At 38.5% G+C, this 19018-nt stretch overlaps 1 protein-coding gene across 6 annotated transcripts in view; it reads left to right on the top strand.

Annotated features, from left to right (window-relative positions):
- Positions 1-4928: 4928 nt before the first annotated feature.
- Positions 4929-19018, top strand: part of ULK4 (unc-51 like kinase 4) — a 257174-nt gene continuing 243084 nt past the window's right edge. For 5 of the 6 annotated variants that reach the window (XM_054814067.1, XM_054814068.1, XM_054814069.1 and 2 more), the window contains exons 1-6: positions 8060-8335; positions 10644-10743; positions 13763-13902; positions 15170-15332; positions 17762-17863; positions 18715-18798. In XM_054814067.1, coding sequence (XP_054670042.1) covers positions 8105-8335; positions 10644-10743; positions 13763-13902; positions 15170-15332; positions 17762-17863; positions 18715-18798 — 820 coding nt within the window. In that variant the 5' untranslated portion in view covers positions 8060-8104. Of the gene's footprint in view, positions 4973-6288; positions 6348-6957; positions 7137-8059; positions 8336-10643; positions 10744-13762; positions 13903-15169; positions 15333-17761; positions 17864-18714; positions 18799-19018 lie in introns of those variants that run through there. The other variant, XM_054814066.1, reaches the window with a different exon arrangement.

Below are 19018 nucleotides of genomic sequence, written 5' to 3' on the forward strand. Positions count from 1 at the left end.
CAGTCTGAAAAAACATGAACAAAGCAAACAGTGACTCAGAGGATGGGGTTTTGCACATATTTGACATTAATGAAATGCAAGTTGGAATAAATAGTTTCCAAAGCTCAGATTAACATTAGAAGTGAAGACAAGTACACAAACAAAGAGGAAATTAAATGCAAGATAGTGGGGTAATGATAAATGTGCCAGGCATGTATTTTGCAAGAAAAGGAAAAAAAAATTGCAATCAAGCAAAGCCAAATGAAAATTACACTGTGGAATGATGATAATACCTTCAAGACATTGTGAATTCTAATCAGAATGCAAAGTATATCCTGAGTATACAGGCTGAATCTTCAGAATACACAACATAAAAGCCATTGCTTTCTGCAGAAACAGTGAACTGTACACTCAATAACAAAACATTTGACTCTTGCATGAGTCAAAACTGCTGTATGTATTTGAGGAAAATGGGATGTCCTCCCAACAAGTTATACTGAGAACAGATGAAAGTAATTCAACCAGTACAGCATCTGCTTTACACATTATCTATTGCATTAGAATAAGGAATAATTTGAACACTGAGATACACAGAAAGAGAAAACATCACTAATAATTTTACATAATCTCCAAATTACATAAGCAGCATGATAGTCATTGAAAAAGCAAGATTTTGACAAGGCCTATTCAGCCATCCTGGGTGAGCATTTTGGAAGCCAGCAGGTAGGCTTAGCTGTTGAGAATGCTGTTAGTAGTGAACCTTGCAGCAGAAGAATATCACCTCTGCCAGCCGGCCTCACAAATCAGCATCACAGCTGATGATACTCGGGAATTGTGATATGAGGAATGCCTGGTAGAAATTGCGGTAGTCCGTAACAATTAACTCCATCCCATTAGCAGATAAAACTCAATACAAACAAAACAAGAGAGGAAGTTGGTTTTGACTTCGGTATCATATGCAGAGCAGTTGTTAACTTCCCAAGGAAACCCAATGATTTTGGGAAGGTAAAAGTAGCTTGTAATATGCCAATCTTTACAGGTATTAACTCAAGGAGTATTAAAATTTGCAGAGTATCTTACCACATCTCTTTCAAACCTTAGACATATGCAAAGCATTGAGACCATAATGGAGGAAAAGGCAACACAAGCATGCTATACATGCAGTATTGGTGACCTTACAAGTTGGTCCAGTGAGGCGAGATTTGGAGCCCTGTTCTTATAAAAGAAACCACTGGTAGTTTTTGCCTCACTGATGAAACAAACACATCATCAAGGACTGTTTTGCAATAGTGTTTCCGCAGTGAAAAGGTCAGCTCTATGATTGAGAAAACAAATTTCCAAACAGAAAAATTCCAGAAGCTACCAAAAGAATTTGAAAAAAAATCATTGCTACTCCCAAATATCAGCAGCATACGATACTGAAACTGTAACATTTGAATTTATTTAATGACTTTGAGAAGTATCAGTGAATACAGCAGCCTTGTACCAGAAAAAACAAGGTGACTAACTCGTAATATGAAAACCATAATGTTACCAAAGAAATGCAGAAATAAAAGAAAAACACACACAGTTTCACTCAAACAATGAAAGGATGTGCTAGTTTCAAGAGGTTGTTGGAAAAGAATCTGAGAATAAAAAGCACAAGATAAAGATGTTCTTATGTTCATGTCCATCATTCTGCTAAAATGGTAAAAGACCAGAAAAGTGGCCCCATGCACCTCCCAGGAATGACAGAACTGTCAAGGCAAATGGAATGTAAAAAATATTATATACAAGCAACTGAATCATCTTACCCAGGACACTGAGAATAGACACTCTCTTGAGACTAGGGTCAGTCTGGAATAGAAAGAAACACCATGTACTAGCAAGATGGGATAGAGCACAAGTAATCATGATAGCTGGGAGAAAACCTAGTACGCATGGCAAAATAAACCAGAAGTGTATAGCACCTTCAGCAGGCACTGGAACAAACTAAAGAGCAGATCTTCCTACCAAAGGAAAACAAAACATGGAAACATACCTTAGTATTATAGGCTACTAAACAGACTTTTGGGAACCAGGCAAAATGTCAGAGGTTTCCGTAGTACCCATTGAGGGTAGAGCAGCGAAGTGTTTAAGCATTCCTGAGCTATGTGGTTTCAATCACAAGATCTCAGTTTACCTTAAATTAGATCATCTATTTATTTGAGAACAAGAATTTGATTACATCTGACCGTCCCATATAATAGCCAGGCAAATAGCAAAGCTGAGTTTGTTGTACAAATTGCTAGGAGTATTGAAATGGTGCAAACAGCAGAGAGAATATTTTGCATTCCATTCCTGAATGTTGAAAATATTCCCACAGAAAAGTTTGCTGCAGTTGAGCACAATGCTTGAAGTGATGTTCAGTAACAGACTAAAGGAGTAACAGACTAAAACAGTAAGAAAAAGGCCAAAGATAAGAGTCTCATAATTACAGCCCTGATTTGTATTTGTATTTAGATTATTACTTCAAGATGACTCTTGTACAGGAAGCTTGAAGAGAGAATTCCTGATTCTTATACCAAATCAAAGGGGAAAAATCCCCATCTGGAATATCTTGAAATCGTGCATCCACATGGTAAGAAAGATACAGGCATGTAATGAAGTGTGTATCAACAATAAAAAAAGTGCCATTTTTCCTAACTAAGAGGTATTGGGAAAAAAGTTAGCATGTCCCCCTGTCTCTGCCTTTAATTACACTGAAAATTCTTAATCATGAAGACTTTTAATTTTAAAAGCTATGAATCTCTGGCTTATTTGTTATTAAAGCATTTTTTTTTTCCTGTTTCTTTCTCTGTAATGCTATCGACACTATTATATGAAGATTTCAACAGACTTTGTTAATGTTAAAGTCCATACCATCTCACTCCCCTAGAATGGGATATTTGCCCCTTTTGCATAGAAACAATCCCTAACCTGGACTAATTTAACAGAAAGCTGTACATAGGACAAAACACTAGAAATTTGGAAGCAACAGCAGTAACTTGATTGTTATCATGGCTTAGTTTTGTCCTTTTGGACAGAGACAACAAAATTAAGTGACTTTTCTAAGATCTGCCATTGAACTGCTGTCAGGACATGTTCTGCAATTAAGCTAATCTTTTATTCCTTCTTCTTTATATCGGTCACCCCTATCAGAGCCAAATATGAAATACACAGTTTTCTAAAATCTAAATAAATCTCTCTTCAAAGCATACTTTTCTTGTGCTTACTAAAAGAAACTAGGTGACATCTACTTATGCATTCAGTTTATTTATATCTAGTCAACTACTCATTTACATTCAAAAAGAAATGGAAAATTTATATTGCTTGTGCAGTTTCAAAGCTGTAGCTTCATTGGTAATTACAGATCAACTCTGCAATTGCTGAAAAGATATACTGCAAAATGGGACAGGGTCTGAAATTGTGAAGAAATGAACAATTTTGCCATGCACATGATGTTTTTCAGTGCTTACGAGTCCAGTCAATTCTATGTGGATATCCAGTAAACCAGCAAAAAATAACTGTGTGCAGCACTGATCTCTTACCGCTTTTGTAGACTCTCTACCAAACTAAACAGCTGGACTGTGACAAAATGTTTGGCAAGCCATGTAACTCATGAAGCTTGATTTCCTCCAGATCTGTGCTTTGTGTCTGCAGCCTCCACTGTCTGAGAAGGTATGAAACAAAACTGAAGCGCTTCTTGCAGCTGATGCTTTTTTAACTACCCAAATAGGGTAGTTTGGTTTGGGTTTTTTTTTTTTTTCCTTCTCCTTTTTTCAGTATTAGGGAGGTTTACGTTCATACTGAAATCTTTCCTACAGTGGAGGTAAAAAACCCTGACCATTTGTTATTATACAGCCTAAACAAACATTGACTCCTTCCTGTTAAGTATACTACTTTTATGAAATCTGGTTGAAATGGATCAACGGGTTCAAAACTGTTAGATCAAGGTGAAGGTAGGACAATGGATAAAACATAATTCTTTACAACTTGCTCTAGAAAGACCAAATGTTGTTAAATGTTTTCTCACACAATAGAAAAGGATACTTATTTGACTTTTTCAAGGGCCTTACAAAAACAAAACCAGATAAACCAAACCCCCAAACCATACCACCCTTGGATGAAAAATAAAGTGAAAACTCCACTGCTAAAAATGGAAAACACTTGTTTGAAGGACTACACGTTGTCGTAACAAAGCACTCCCCAATGAAGAGATTACAGATTGCCATAACAGGACTGACGACAGTCTGTGTTGCTTTGACCGACACTAGATCCATGCAGGTTTAATAAAAAAGCCCCAACCGCCCAGACTCAAAGTGCCAGGGCGCTGCCGGACCCCCCTCTCCGCACGCTGGCCTTCCTGAGGGACGTCCCCGTTCCCGCCCCCGTCCCGTGGGTCACTGATGTCCATCCCGCGCGGCGCCTCAGCCTCCCCGACCGTTAGCCCGGCACCGGCGGTAGCCTAGCAACCCCTGGCGCCCCGCCCTCTTAGGCACGTGCTGCCCCCCCCTGCCCCCAGCGAGGCACTGCCCCCTCCCCCTGCGACCGCGCCCCGCAACATCCGGGAATTCCCCTCCGGACACAGTGGATCCGCTCTGACGTAGCTGCCTCCTGGCCCAATGGCGGCTCCGCTCCGTTTCCGGCGTCTGTCCCCGTCTCCTGGATACGGGCGCGGGGTGGCGACCATCCGAGCGGTGCGCGGGGGGGAGCGGAGACAGACCCGGGTGGGTCCTGGCCGTGTGTTCTTGGTAGAGTAAGGGGAGAAAACCTCAGTTCCCGGAGTCACTCTGGTTGTTGTGGCGATCCCCCTCCCGCTGGCTGTATTTTGTGGCGTACAGGGACGAGTTTCCCTTCGGGACACTTCCAAATCGCTCCTCCCTCCCATTGGCGCATGGGAGACTCCAGCCTGGGGGCGGGGCTCCGCCGATTTCGGTTGATGGCGGCGGCGCAGTAGTAATAACGCCGTTTTCTCGCCCACCTCCCCTCACAGGTACGGCTGTCCCTTCCCTTCTTCCCTTTCTTCGCCCCCCCCTTCCCGTGGACGGCTAACGGCCGTTAGTTGGCGGGGCGCGCACGTGCCTAACAGTCCTCGGGCGCCCGGCGGCGCGCGCGGCGGGGCCCTCCGCCCCCCCTGTTGGGGGCGCGTGCGAGCGCCGGCAGTTACCACCACGCGCCGCCCCCCCCCCCCCCGCCCCCGCGTTGGTCAGGCCCCATAGTGCTTAGGTCTGAGGGCAGGCTCGGAGCACACGTCGGGGGCTGGTACTCTTACTTGAAGGCCTCCTGAGGGGCAGGAGACTCGCTGGGAGATGACCTGCCCTATGGCAGCCTCATCTCTGTTGCAGGTGGGTTAGGAGGCTGTTGTGTCCCGGGGGTTGCAGTGCAGTGCCTCAGGCCTGCCAAGTGGCCGCTCTTGACAGAACTTTGGCTGCAGGAGATCTCGGGTCCTTTACGTCCTGCTCTGTTCAGAGTGTTCTGGACGTTCTCTCACCAAGAGAAGGAAGAAGTGCTTGTGGAACCATGTCTCCTTGGTGGTGGTGGTGTCCTTTATCCTGCCCAGAGCAAATGTGGTTCCCTTGGCAGCTGAAGTCTGCTGCTTTGAGTGTTTCTGTGGAGCTTCAGACTTCTTTCGTTATGCATGGTGGTGTGGCAGGCTTCCACAGCAGCCATCTCGAGAGACTTATTTTCACTTTTTGTATTGCTTTATTTGAATTTTTTTCACTTTATTTCAAAACTGATGAATGTGCTCCAGATGTTGAAAATCTGTTTCATGTGTCGTATTCCATTAGTTTGTGTACTGAAATGATTCAGGGATGCAAGACTGGATGCTGCTTTTTCCCCTGAAGCCTCTTGCAGAGCAGTTAGCAGAGGCCTTATTTGCAAATACTGCTAGTCAAGAGGTAGCAATGAAGGCTTCCCTGTCCCATGACTACTGTGTCTCAGTGTGCATTTGCATGTCATTGGTCTTGCTTTTGTCAGATAACCAGATATTTCTGTAGTTGTTGTTGAGCCTGGCATACATTTGTATGGTTTGTTGCATGAGTGGATGATAATGCCTTTCATATGACCAACATGATGGAATCTTCCATCATTTAATGTGCATATGCTCCCGTCTAGTGATGAGGTGCACATGCCAGGTTTAAAGTATTCTTGGGAAAGAAGTCATGCAAGGAAGGGTCTGTGGCCGTGTAAATTTTGGGGGTTGGCCATGTTTTTGCTGGATACATTTCTATGGTGTTGCTGTTCTGGAATCTTTGTGTACTAGGGGAAAACGTTATGGGGATGTTTTGTTTTGTTTTTTTTTTTAAGCTGTCCAGAAAAAGAGCATAAAGAATGGTGCAATGAGCTGCATGAATCAGAAAAGAGAGGTAGGGAAATGGAGACCGCCATCTTTGTGCCTTATTTTGGAATGTTTGGCAAACTGATCATTGTATAATCACCTTGTTCTCATAGATAACTGTCGAAAAAAACCCATGTTACTATGTTATACTGGCTATACCTACCCGTTTGCGTAGTGCTTGATAAAATCGAACTAACTTACAGTATTAATCCCAAGGCTTTTGAATTGTAATGGTGAGATTTTGGGAAGAAAACTTTTGTCTTGGATAACTATCTTTGGTAAAGGAAATCCTGGAATTATGAGACTCCAATGCATGTTGGAAATTCTGGATCATCTGAATTGTACTTGGTACCTGGCTGATGTTCTGGCAAGAACCAGTATTTTAGTGACAGATAATTTGTTGTCTGCTGCAGCCCAATGCTTTGTCGTATTTTCACTTGAAGTCCTGTCTGAAAACTTGGGAATCTTCTAGTCTTCATTTTGGTCTTTGATTTGTCACTCTGGGAGCTTTGTGTCCCATGAAAGAAGTAAAGCTTGTGGTTTGTGATTAGGCATTTGGCAGCTTAAGCAGCCCTTTCTCTCCGTCATTCCTATTGCTGCACTACTGTCTCCAGTATGCTGCTTGTCTATGGTTTTAGGATAACTACATTGAGAACTGGTTTTGTTGAAGAAAAAACAACGGTCGTATAAACAAAATGGAAGAATTCGTGTAGAGATGAGAGCAGCTCCAAATGGCTTGGAACTAATTAAATTGGTAGTTGGAAGAACTGGGCATCAGATGTGAAGTTGACCTGGAGCTGAAAGAACTTACTACAAGGTAGTCACTGGGGACTAGTTAGCAATATATCCTATTTCTGGAATATGCTGCTGTTGGGGTTCTGTATGTCACAGTGGAACAGCTGAGGAGCCGGATGGAAAGCTGATGCAGAACTCTTACTTTGTGTATTGCAGTTGCTTCAATATTTTTGCTGTCGGTTCTCCCATTGCTCCAAGCATTCTCTGATAAAATAATTGTGGAACAAAAGAATTAACTAGACTTTTGTGAAAAGCATCTATTTAAATGTACAAATGCCACTTCCTGGGTTTGCAACAAATGACAATTGCTTTGTTTGTTTCAGTATATAAATTAAAACATATACAATACACAGTTCTTGAGACAAAAATGCTAGTTACAAATATAAATTAAATTCCTGTGGAACTCCCTGATTCCCACAATATAACATTGGCCAACAAATTTACAGCTTCTATCTGCATGGAACTGTTTTTATCCGTGAAAAATCCTTAATGCTGAGTCCTATAACTGGTAAAGCTACATTTAGCTTAGCATTGGTAGGAACGCTCATAGTCACAAAGTCCTGAGTTTTTCAATTATGTTGATTAAATCAGTTATTTGGCAGGTTTAAATTACATTGTGAAAAGCTGCAGGGGCAATTTTGCCTGAAGTGCCCTTAGGCAGAAATGGCAATCTTATTTGGCAAGGCTTTCAGTATAGGCTATTTTCATCTGGATAGCAGTTTTATGTAGAACATACAATTTTAAGTTTGGTAGTATGATTTTATAGATAAATTTACAGATAAAATATTTAGAATTTCACTGGCCCATCTGTAAGTTTTTGAATGTGTTAAGAGCTTTGGGAGTGGAAAATACTATCTTGTGTTTAAAATTTTGATCACATTTCCTGAGAGGAGGCCTTCTGTAAAGTAAGTACGTTTGATTTTGCTCGAAGTATATGATCCCTATTTTTAAGGATGCTAAGTCCTATACATCAATGACTATTAAATTTGAATGCATCCCCCCCTCCCGCTTTCTTTAAAGGTTTATTTGTTTATGAGACTAATACCATGTTTCCAATCCATTGCCTGTAAATCATCCTTAAGGATGGAGAACTTCATTCTATATGAGGAGATTGGAAGAGGAAGTAAGACCGTTGTTTATAAAGGAAGAAGAAAGGGGACAATTAATTTTGTTGCCATTCTTTGCACTGATAAATGCAAAAGAGCTGAAATAACAAACTGGGTAAGTAATGTTTTCTTTCCTGCTAAATCTGGGAGAAGATACAGCTTACAAAATCCTTGTAGCACAAGTAATATAGAAGAAAAATACCACATGCTTCTTCACATGGAGTTTGTCACCATTTAGATCAGCTTCTTAAGATTTTTGATTCTTATACTTTAAGTAGAGTCTTATTTTAATGCATTTATTTCTTCATCTGATTTTTATTGTTGTTCAAATCACAAGCATAAACCCATGTTTACAGGCTTCCTGTTTTTATGGTATGTCACAGAACTTGTAAAAACAGTTACTTGTGTGTAGTGGTATGCTTTGTTTTGTTATCAGTTGTGCAAATGCAGTAAATAATCAGTTTCTTACTTAGCAAGAAAAAAATATTTTTGATTAAGGAATAGCATTTAAGGTAAATCAATTCTGTTTTGTAAAAGCTTGGCAGAGTTTTAAACATACTTTCTGGAAAAGAAACTGTAACTGATACAGCTAGACATTTCAAATATTTTATTTTTCTGGCAGATAAATTTTGTTTCTGTGGTGGGTTGACCCTGGCTGGAGGCCAGGTGCCCACCAAAGCTGCTCTGTCACTCCCCACCTCAGCTGGACAGGGGACAGAAATACAAAAAAGGCTCGTGGGTCGAGATAAGGATAGGGAGAGATCACTCAATTACCATCACAGGCAAAACAGACTCTACTTAAGGAAACAAACTTAATTTATTGCCAATCAAATCAGAGTAGGGTAATGAGAAATAAAACCAAATCTTAAAAAAATTCTTCCCTTGCCCCCCCCTTCTTCCCCGGCTCAACTTCACTCTCAATTTCTCTACCTCCTCCCTGCCAGTGGCACAGGGGGATGGGGAATGGGGGTTGTGGTCATCACATGTTGCCTCTGCCGCTCCTTCCTCCTCAGGGGGGGACTCCTCACACTCTTCCCCTGCTCCAGTGTGGGGTCCCTCTCACGGGAGACAGTCCTCCACAGACTTCTCCAACATGAGTCCTTCCCATGGGCTGCAATTCTTCATGAACTGCTCCAGCGTGGGTCCCTTCCACGGTGTGCAGTCCTTCAAGAACAGACTGTTCCAGCATGGGTCCCCCATGAGGTCACAAGTGCTGCCAGCAAAGCTGCTCCGGTGTGGGCTTCTCTCTCCACAGGGCCACAGGTCCTTCCAGGAGCCTGCTCCAGCATGGGCTTCCCACAGGGTCACAGCCTCCTTCAGGTGTCTCCACCTGCTGTGGTCTGGGGTCCTCCATGGGCTGCAGGTGGATATCTGCTCCACCATTGACCTCCATGGGCTGCAGGAGGACAGCCTGCCTCACCATGGTCTTCTCCAGGGGCTGCAGGGGAATCTCTGTTCCGGTGCCTGGAGCACCTCTTGCCCCTCCTTCTTCACTTGGTGTCTGCAGAGTTGTTCCTCTCACATATGCTCACTCCTCTCTTCCAGTTGCTGTTGCCTCAGCAGCTTTTTTCCCCCCTTCTTAACTCTGTTGTCCCAGACGCACTACCACCATCGCTGATGGGTTCGGCCTTGGCCAGTGGTGGGTCTGTCTTGGAGGCCGCTGGCATTGGCTCTGTTGGGCATGGGGGAAGCTTCTGGCATCTTCTCCCAGAGGCCACCCCTGTAGCATCCCTGCTACCAAAACCTGGCCATGCAAACATAGTACAGTTTCATATTCCCTCTCATTGTTTCAATGATAATTTATTGGGTGATTAATGAATCTGCTTAATTTAAACATTTTGTTCTTGGAAGCATATTCATCTTAGAAAGCCCTCGGGTTTATCTTCACTCTGACAGGATACAGAGGCTTCTGTAGAGATTAGGCCATGTAGGTGTGATGGCAATATAGATTTCTGGGGACTCCTGAATGATTGCTTTTGCCTAATGAAATTAAAAATGATAGAAAAATTTTTCTTTACTTCCTCTTAATATATCTACCATATTGTATCACACTTGTGTTCTCATTGAAAAAACAAGCAGGAATGCAAGTTTGATTCCAAATTCTGATTTCCAGTTTGTTAGTGGTTTAATGATGCAGGAAGGTTAAACAATGCCTATAATTTTGGGTTGGGAAACTTCCTTGGTTTTTTTTTTTAATGTATTTTTAAAAACAGGTGAGTTGGGCAGGGTCTGTAAGAGAGGTTGTCTTTCCTCAACATACATGTAAAACTAAAATATTTGAATTGGAGAATAATTTTAATGTAGTGGAAAAGGAAAGAGAACAAGTAGTTGATGTAAAGTTGTATTGTCTCTTTCCCTCTGTCATAATTCCATATATATTGCTTCCTCCCACCCAGTTAAGTATGTTAAAAACTTTGTTCTAGGTTCGTCTGACTCATGAAATCAGACACAAGAATATAGTGACATTTCATGAATGGTATGAAACAAGCAACCATCTTTGGCTTGTAGTGGAATTATGCACAGGTAAGATAAGCTCAAAATATAAAAATTTTTGGAGTGAGTATTTGTAAGAGATTTCTTATAACAGTTTCTCCACAACAAATACTTAGATCTTTGAAAAAGCTTAATAATTATCTGATTATTAATTTGAGAATCCTATTTATATAAAAATGTTATTGCTTTTGGAAACATTTTTGGAAATCAATTGAAGTCGTATTTCTCCTCCACTGTATACCTATGTTAAATGTTAATTGATGTGACACAATGTTGGTTTTTAATAGCTGAAGAGGTAGGGGTAATCAGGGGAACTTGAAAATAAATTGTGAATAGTTGGAGGGTATCTAAGTAAAAATTACTTGAGAAAAGTTTTCTAAGGACTGGCAGCTTTGGCATTCTCTTTTCATTTTATAGCGCACGATAAAGAGAGCAAGGAGGTCTCTTTATCAACTTATGTATAAATGACTTAATATTGTTCAAATGAATTTTTTAATCAAAGGGCAGTTCTGTACCTAATAAATTATATAAGTCTTCTTCCTGTTAGTAGGAGTATTTTGACTTTTATTTTAAGACATTAATTTGGGAGCTCTGAGGACCCAAAACTGCATTAAGTGATTTACTGAGTTTTGACAGGTTTTCATCAATCTACTAAAGAAATCTTTTACAGCTTTCTCTAATTGTGATGACTGCATGCTTTAATCTCCAGATAGCATGCTTTATTCCACATGGAAAGAAAAGAAGGCAAACTGTGCAAGTGATGCATGTTAAGATTTTGGTATCTGGAGTTTGTTTCATAGTAAGAGTCCATATTACACACAGCCTTTTTTCCTATCCAGAATTTTGTTTCAAAAATTACTGAAGAAGAGAAGGTACAAGTTCTGGGAAAAAAAAAATGAGGTCATTCTTTCAATGATTAAAAGTGAAGTTAATGGCTCATATAGAGGCTTTGGTCTATTTGCTTAGTCTAACTTATAGGCATATATTTAAGTTATTAGACAGGAAGCCTTTTATTAAGTACAGTTTGAATGATTGTCATGTATTTTTACCTTGCAGTATTGGAGTTTGCTGCATGGAGAGTGTCTTGAAGATAACTTATTTATAAATAGAATAAGATATGGATTTCTTAATTAATTTTGTAGAGCCTTGAAAACTGCTTGTGAAGTATGGAAGATCTCTCTCACTTGTCTCAAGATGACAAAGTGAATTTCTGTTATCAGATGCAGCATACTTCTATGTTGTTGGGTTTGCTTTTTTGTGTGTGTGTGTATTTGGTCATATTATGAAATTCTGCATGTAGTTCTGGAAAATACATTATAAAAACCAGTAATTAAACATGATGGAAAATTCTTTACTATAGCTATGTACTATGGGCTTGGTTTTAAAGGAATGACTGATTTACTAAACAGCATAAAAAAGGCTGTGAAAGAAAATAATTTTAAGATTCAGCAGTGTTGAATAATTTGAAGAATACTGTGATGACAGACCTTTTAGTCTTGCTGTGCTCTGAAAGAAATTACTGAGTAAAAGGAAAAAAAGCTCAGGAAAATCTGTTATGTGATTTGGAATAAAAGATCTAGTATCCTTTTCTATGAAAAGCTGTCCTAATTCCTGTTTTCATTCAGGGACTTAAATTTGTGTCCTTTTTTTGTGGGTTTTGTTTTGTTTTTTTTAAATCTGCATGACTTGGCTAAATTATAAATAAAAGATAACCCAGGAAACTGACAGATAATTCACAAAACACAAACTGTGATCTTAGGGGAACAGGTTTGGTAAAGGACCAAATGAGGTGGAGGAAAGGGATTTGGCAGGAGATGTGAATGTGGAGTTTAGGATAGGAGACTGGGACAGGAAGGAGGAGAAAGACTGAGCAATGAGGTTGTAGGAAATGAGATTGGAAGTCCAAGTCCTATGAACAGTTAGGACAGGAATGGCTCAAGTGGGATGAGTCTCATGATGTACCTGAGATTCAGTGGGATGGGACGAAGTAGGTGATGGGGGAAGAAGAGAGATTTTTTCAAGGACAGAGAAGCAGTAACAATCTGTAGGGAAAAGAATAGAGAGTGAAGCCTGGGGAAGGACACAGGTGATAAGAGGGTATATGTGAGGGTTATTTGGAAGACTTTGTAGGTGTAATCTGATCAGAAACAGAGGAAGTGTTGGTTGGAACTTAGCGGAGAAGGAGGTGGTGATTTTGGAAGGACAGAGAAGGGTCTCATGTTAGGATGAGAATTCCAGAGAGATTCGAGTATGGCCAGGAAGCCGGGATTTGTGTGCGAAACCTGGAAAGTGAAAGTTTAGTCCTGGGTATTTTTGTTTAAAAAAAAATAAAAACCCAAACAACCAAAAAGAATCCTCACAACACCACCACCAATTCCCCCCCTGCCCCCCAAAAAAACCCCAAACAACCCAACAATAAAAAACCCGAAGGGTGAAAATGAAAGAACTGAGGCACATCAGTCAAGGAAAGGACTGTACAGAAATCCTATGTGTGAAGAACAAGCAAAACAATTTATCTGTTGGATGTTGTTGACCTCAGGGCCTCAGAATGTAACCCAGTTTTACTATTTCTGTTGTCTTTGAGTTCAGTGGAAAATTGCATGTCGTTAGCTTTAGCACTTGTTCACAGAAGTTGATAGCCTTGTTTATTCTTTTAACTCATACAGCAGGGATCTGGTTAAGGATTTTGAATGAACCGGTTGAGTACTGTTACACTGTGACATGATACAGTTTCTGGTTTGTTGTTTTGTTTTTTTTTTTACCTTCTAATTCCTTTGTAAAATATATCAATATTAAAGTAATTTTGAAGTCATGCGCTTAATTTAATTGTAGTCATAATTAAGATTTTTGTCACAGTATTGGAAATAGATTATTTTATCTATACATTTTAGATTTTGTAAACTATTGGATAATCTGAAGAAATACTTTTATCTACTGATAATGATTTTTGCTTGACATCTTTTGAAGAAGTTTATATAATGTGCTTGGGAATTGTTTCTATGGCATCTTCTTTATATGTACTTGCTGACTATGTGTAAACATATTTCAGGTGGTTCTCTAGAATCTGTTATTGCGCAAGATGAATATCTACCTGAAGATGTAGTGAGAGAGTTTGGTGTTGATTTGATTACTGGTTTATACCATATTCATAAGCTTGGAATTATTTTTTGTGAACTGACACCTGGAAAGGTAAGAAGGAGCATTATAGGGGACACTGCATATCACTTTGTACACCATCAGCGTTGAATTCATTATTTCTGTTTTACTGTTTGGAAGAGGCTTATCTCAGTTTGGAGGCCAGTTGAGCTTTACAATATATGTGAAGACAATGAGAGACAAGTCTATAGCTTGAATGTTTTATGATCTAATTGATTTATTTCCCTGTTGTATATTTGATACAATGTGATAGATTCTTTTTTTTATTGGGTGTACTGGTTTGAATTAATGAAGGACTTTAGTTCTTTGTCCTCTGACATATAACTTTGTTGTTATACCTATTCTATCATGCTGCAGAATATTTTGAAGTCATAGAAAATGCTAATGAGGAAGTAAAGTTAACTAAACTTTCTTTGTTATTAACCTTCTGTAATGTTTTCAAATGCCATTTAAATTAGCATCTTACTCTTGCATAAAAATACATATCTTTATGTAGTTTCTAATTTGTGTGTGTGTGTGGAATTTATGTATAGTTCTGTCAAAGGCCATGTTTGTTTTTAATTTATGTAGTTACCAGAATATGTCTATACCCAAAAAGTCTTGCTTAACAGTAATTGGTTTTGATCTTGATCTGTAAGTGATTAAGTTGCCCTTCTTTTAATTTTCTGTAAAATCTTACACAACTGTACTCAGTTTCTGTCATTTGTGGGTCCAAAAGCAGTAAAAAATGTATGAATAAAGCATAATAGAGATGCCTCTCTATTCTTCCAAAGAAAAATGTTGCTGTGAAGTACTCCTTTGAACACGAAATTCGGAGTGCTAAAGTAAGACTGCTTTCTTTTTCTCTGTCTCTTTTCTTTTTTTAATCCCCCATCTGACTGAATGGAATGTTTGGAATTTTCTGCTAAATAAAATTAGAAAGATTCACCTTTTTTCCTCAAATGAAGTGATGTTTCTTTTTATGATACTTTTTTTCTATACATTTTTAGTCTACTTTTACTGTCTTTTCTATAGTAACATCATTATTCATTTAGATTTGATAGTGAGGAAACACAAGTGCACATTAAACGTCTTAAGAGTTCTATTGTGAGATTCTGTAATATTTTGGTTTTAAGAAAACAGACAGTTGTTGACTTAACCAAAAACACTGAAAAGTTTTTATTTATAGTGATCATGTCTATGTACTTAAATGGTTTGAGATTGTGATTTTTATTTTTTTAAAAGAAATTATTTTATACTTTGTGTTGGAAATTTCAGCAGTATTTGATACTTGTATGTTGGATTATGTTTGTTCTTCTAGATTCTGCTGGAAGGGCCTGGTACTTTGAAATTCAGTAATTTTTGCTTGGCTAAAGTGGATGGTGAAAACTTGGAAGAATTTTTTGCTTTAGTTGGATCTGAAGAAGGTGAAAGAAATATCAGTGAAAGCACTCCACAAAGATACCTGAAAAATGGATTTCGAGGTATAATATTTTTACTAGCCAAAATTAGCTTATACCAAAGGGACAGAATGAAAGTTGGAAAAAGCCTTTGAAGTAATTTGGTGAGAAAACCTTGAAATAAAATTGTTCATCGTTCTGTTGGGCCTGAGCAAATTTCTAGAGAAACTGAAAAATTCTGTTGTGTTATGATTTGTAAAGATTGTGTTTGTGTCTTTGCAATGGAAACCATGATCTGTACATTTTCTATAAGTAGGTTTTACATGTCCTGCATTTAGGGAACTTTTTAAGTAAGCTCAAAACCAAAATTTTGCTCTTAAGGAAGGTTGTTCAGAGAGATCTAACTTACAGAGGGAACAACACCTGCAAGTGAGTTAAAAGAAAAGGAAATTGTATTTACAAGTACAGGGTAATGTAGGAAGTGTGATAAAGAAAAGTGAATTAAAATTAATCCTGTTTTGTCTCAGAAAAAAAAAAGCAATGGAATTATTTATGGACTTTTAAAAAAAGTCTATGCTGCTGATGCTCTCTGTAAGGTGTAGGACTAAATTCCATTAACTTCCTGTTAAATGTATACACAAAATTCAGTAAGTACTACACAGAACTGCTGCTTATTTTATTGGAGACTTTGCAGTGCTGTACTTTCATTGTTCTTTTTGATACTGTTGTGGTTTAACCCCAGCTGGTAACTAAGGACCACACAGCTGCTTGCTCTCCCCGCAAGGGGATAGGGAGGAGAATGGGGAAAAAAGCCTCCTGGGTTGAGATAAAAACAGTTTAATAGGATAACAGAGGAAGAGAATAATAATAATAATAGTAATAACAATAGTACAAGTGATACACAAATGCAATTTCTCACCACATGCAAAAGAAAAATAAAACAGTAGATGCCTAGTCTGTTTCTGAGCAGCAAATCTGCATCCCAACTAGCTTCCCCAGTTATACCTAGAACATGATGTTCTATGGTATGGAATATCCCTTTGGCCAGCCTGAGTCAGCTGTCCTGGCTGTGCTCTCCCAGCTTCTGGTGCACCTGATGGGGGGTGGGAAGCTGAAAAGTCCTCCACTTAATGTAGACACAACAAGTAAAAACATCAGTGTGTTATCAACATTATTCTCATCCTAAATCCAAAACACAGCACTGTACCTGCTACTAGGAAGAAAATTAACTCTATCTCAGCCAAAACCAGGACAGATGCAAATGGTCCAAGTGATTTCTAGTTTGAGGCTTGACTGTTTCAGTACCTTTTACTTAAGAATGATAAATTCTTTTTAAAATATGAGAAAGTTAACGGTGCTTTAGTTTCAAAGGACAGATCTATGCAAATGCAGTAGGCTGTAAATACTATGGTTTTGGGTTGGTTTTTTTTTTTCATTGAATAAGAAAAATTCAGAAACTTGGTTTCAGTTTTCTGCATCTTTTATTAGTCATCATCTCAGAGCATCTCACAGACCTTTATTTCCAAGATAATGATGTGTCATAGCAGTTACTGTTACCAGGAGCAGTGGAATTCTTGGCAATATTTTATGGGAACAAAGAGAGCTTTCTTAATACTTTGCTGTCTCCTACCAAAGATCCATACCGAAAATATGAAGACCAAGACCAGATCTTTATTCAGGAAGAAATACAAACCTAATCTCTTTCCTGTTGCTTTTCAGAACAGCTGTTTTGATGTATATAGTTAATGAAATTTTGTTACTTCAAAAATAAAAGCCAAGAACAAAAGAATAAAAAATAAGCTTTTTAAAGGACTGGAATTTACTCTTGCTGTCTAATTTTTTTTCGAGATTTTTGAGAACCAAGTTAGTGTTTAAATGGCAACTACTGTAGAAATAAGAACTGTATATTTCTTTTTATATATCAAGACAAAAGAAGGTTGTGCATACACCGCTATAATTTGATATGCGAAGTTTTCATAGTGTTTTAATGTGAAAATAGCTATAACTAGTTTAGATCAGTGATCCAACTGGCTAGCTACCTTGTTTTTGTAACAGAGTTTTCTAATTTCATGAAGGTTTATGTCTTGGGATAGCTTTTTAAAGTAAATTAAAAACCGAAACAACCCCCCAGAAACCCCAACCTGATGTAATGTAGTGATTTCTGTTACTCACATGTTGGTTTACTGTTCTACTCAATTTGCTTGTCTCTGGAAGCTGTCAAGGTATAGCAAAACATACTTTACATTAATCACTGTGTTAAAAAGCTTAGCTCAAGCCAGCTTGGTTTATAGAAGTGAAATAAACAACAAAATAACATATATAATCCTACATAATTCAGTAAAAGTATAGGAGAGGAGTTCCTTTGAAACTACTTACATTTGGTATCTCAGTTTTCTTACACTAAGTGAAGATAATCCCTAACTCACTGAAGTGTGGAGACAAAGTTTGAAGTGTTGAACAGGATAAATGCTGAATGAATAATCAAAGTGCATTATACATACTGTGTTTTGTAGGCTCACTGTTATACACAGCTCCAGAAGCAATAAAGGGAGAAGACTTCTCCAAAGCCAGTGATCTGTGGTCCTTGGGATGTTTACTTTATGAAATGTTCTCAGGTTGTAAGTTTGTGTATCTATTTAATATCTGTGATAATAGAAACATAGGTCATGGCCCAGAGTAAATGCTTGTTAACTTTCTAGTGAAGTTAAGACAGAAAAGCTTAAGACAAGTTTTTAAGATTTCTTGAAGAATATACTTAACTGTACTTTAAAAAAACCCACAACAATGGAATTTATCATATAATCAAGTGAAGGAATACTATTAAGTTGTCCTTTTGACTGTGCTCTAAATACGATGATACTAACCAACCTGTATTCCTTAAATACTATGATTTAAAATCATAGCAGTCCTCAAATTCTGACAGTGCAATGTTTTTTAATCTCCTCAGTATTAGACGCTGAGTGCATTATTTTGACCTTTGAAAGAGTAAACTCTTTCACTAGTATAAAACTAGATCATTGGGTTTCCTGCAGATAAAGTACCTGTTAGCATTGGCTGCAGCTGGAAGGAAAACTTCATCATAAAAGAGAATTACAGCGCAACCTTCTGAAGTCTTAGTACACTGATCTGTTGGATCAACATAGTTACATACATACTGAGATTTCTGCCTAGACATTCTCCTGCTGTTGTCTCATTGCTGATTCATACAGGCCTATCATGGTGACCTCCATCAAGCCATCTTTGGTGCCTGTTCTATCCTTGGTCTCTTTTGCTGTTCATGGTAGAAGAATTTAATCCAAGGTTTTGTATTTAAATTGACAAGAGAACTTGATAAATAGAATTCAGCCTGAAGTTGTTTATTTCTTTGGATGTTTCCTTAGGAAAATGAGCTCATCATATATCATTGCACCTGACAGCTATTTTGAAGTTTGCCTAATCTGTGAAATACATTTCTGTTTGTTTGTAGGAAGACCACCATTCTTCTCAGACAGCTTTTCTGAATTAATTGAAAAGATTTTATATGAAGATCCATTGCCACCTGGACCAGAGGGTAACATTCTATTACTGTTTAATGAATCAAATCAGAGTAATACTTAAAAAGTTAAAGTTTTGTTTTGCAATATTGCTTCTGAGGCTGATTGTAGGAATCAGTTATCTGTCTGAAGTGAATGTTCAATTGCCTTCCTTTGATAAGAACTTTTTCCCTGTTAATGATGAATGCTTATTTACCTTTTGACAGATAGGCATCTCAGAGTTAAGAATTAAATCTA

This window comes from Grus americana, chromosome 2 (assembly GCF_028858705.1).
Source record: "Grus americana isolate bGruAme1 chromosome 2, bGruAme1.mat, whole genome shotgun sequence".
Classification (NCBI taxonomy): domain Eukaryota; kingdom Metazoa; phylum Chordata; class Aves; order Gruiformes; family Gruidae; genus Grus; species Grus americana.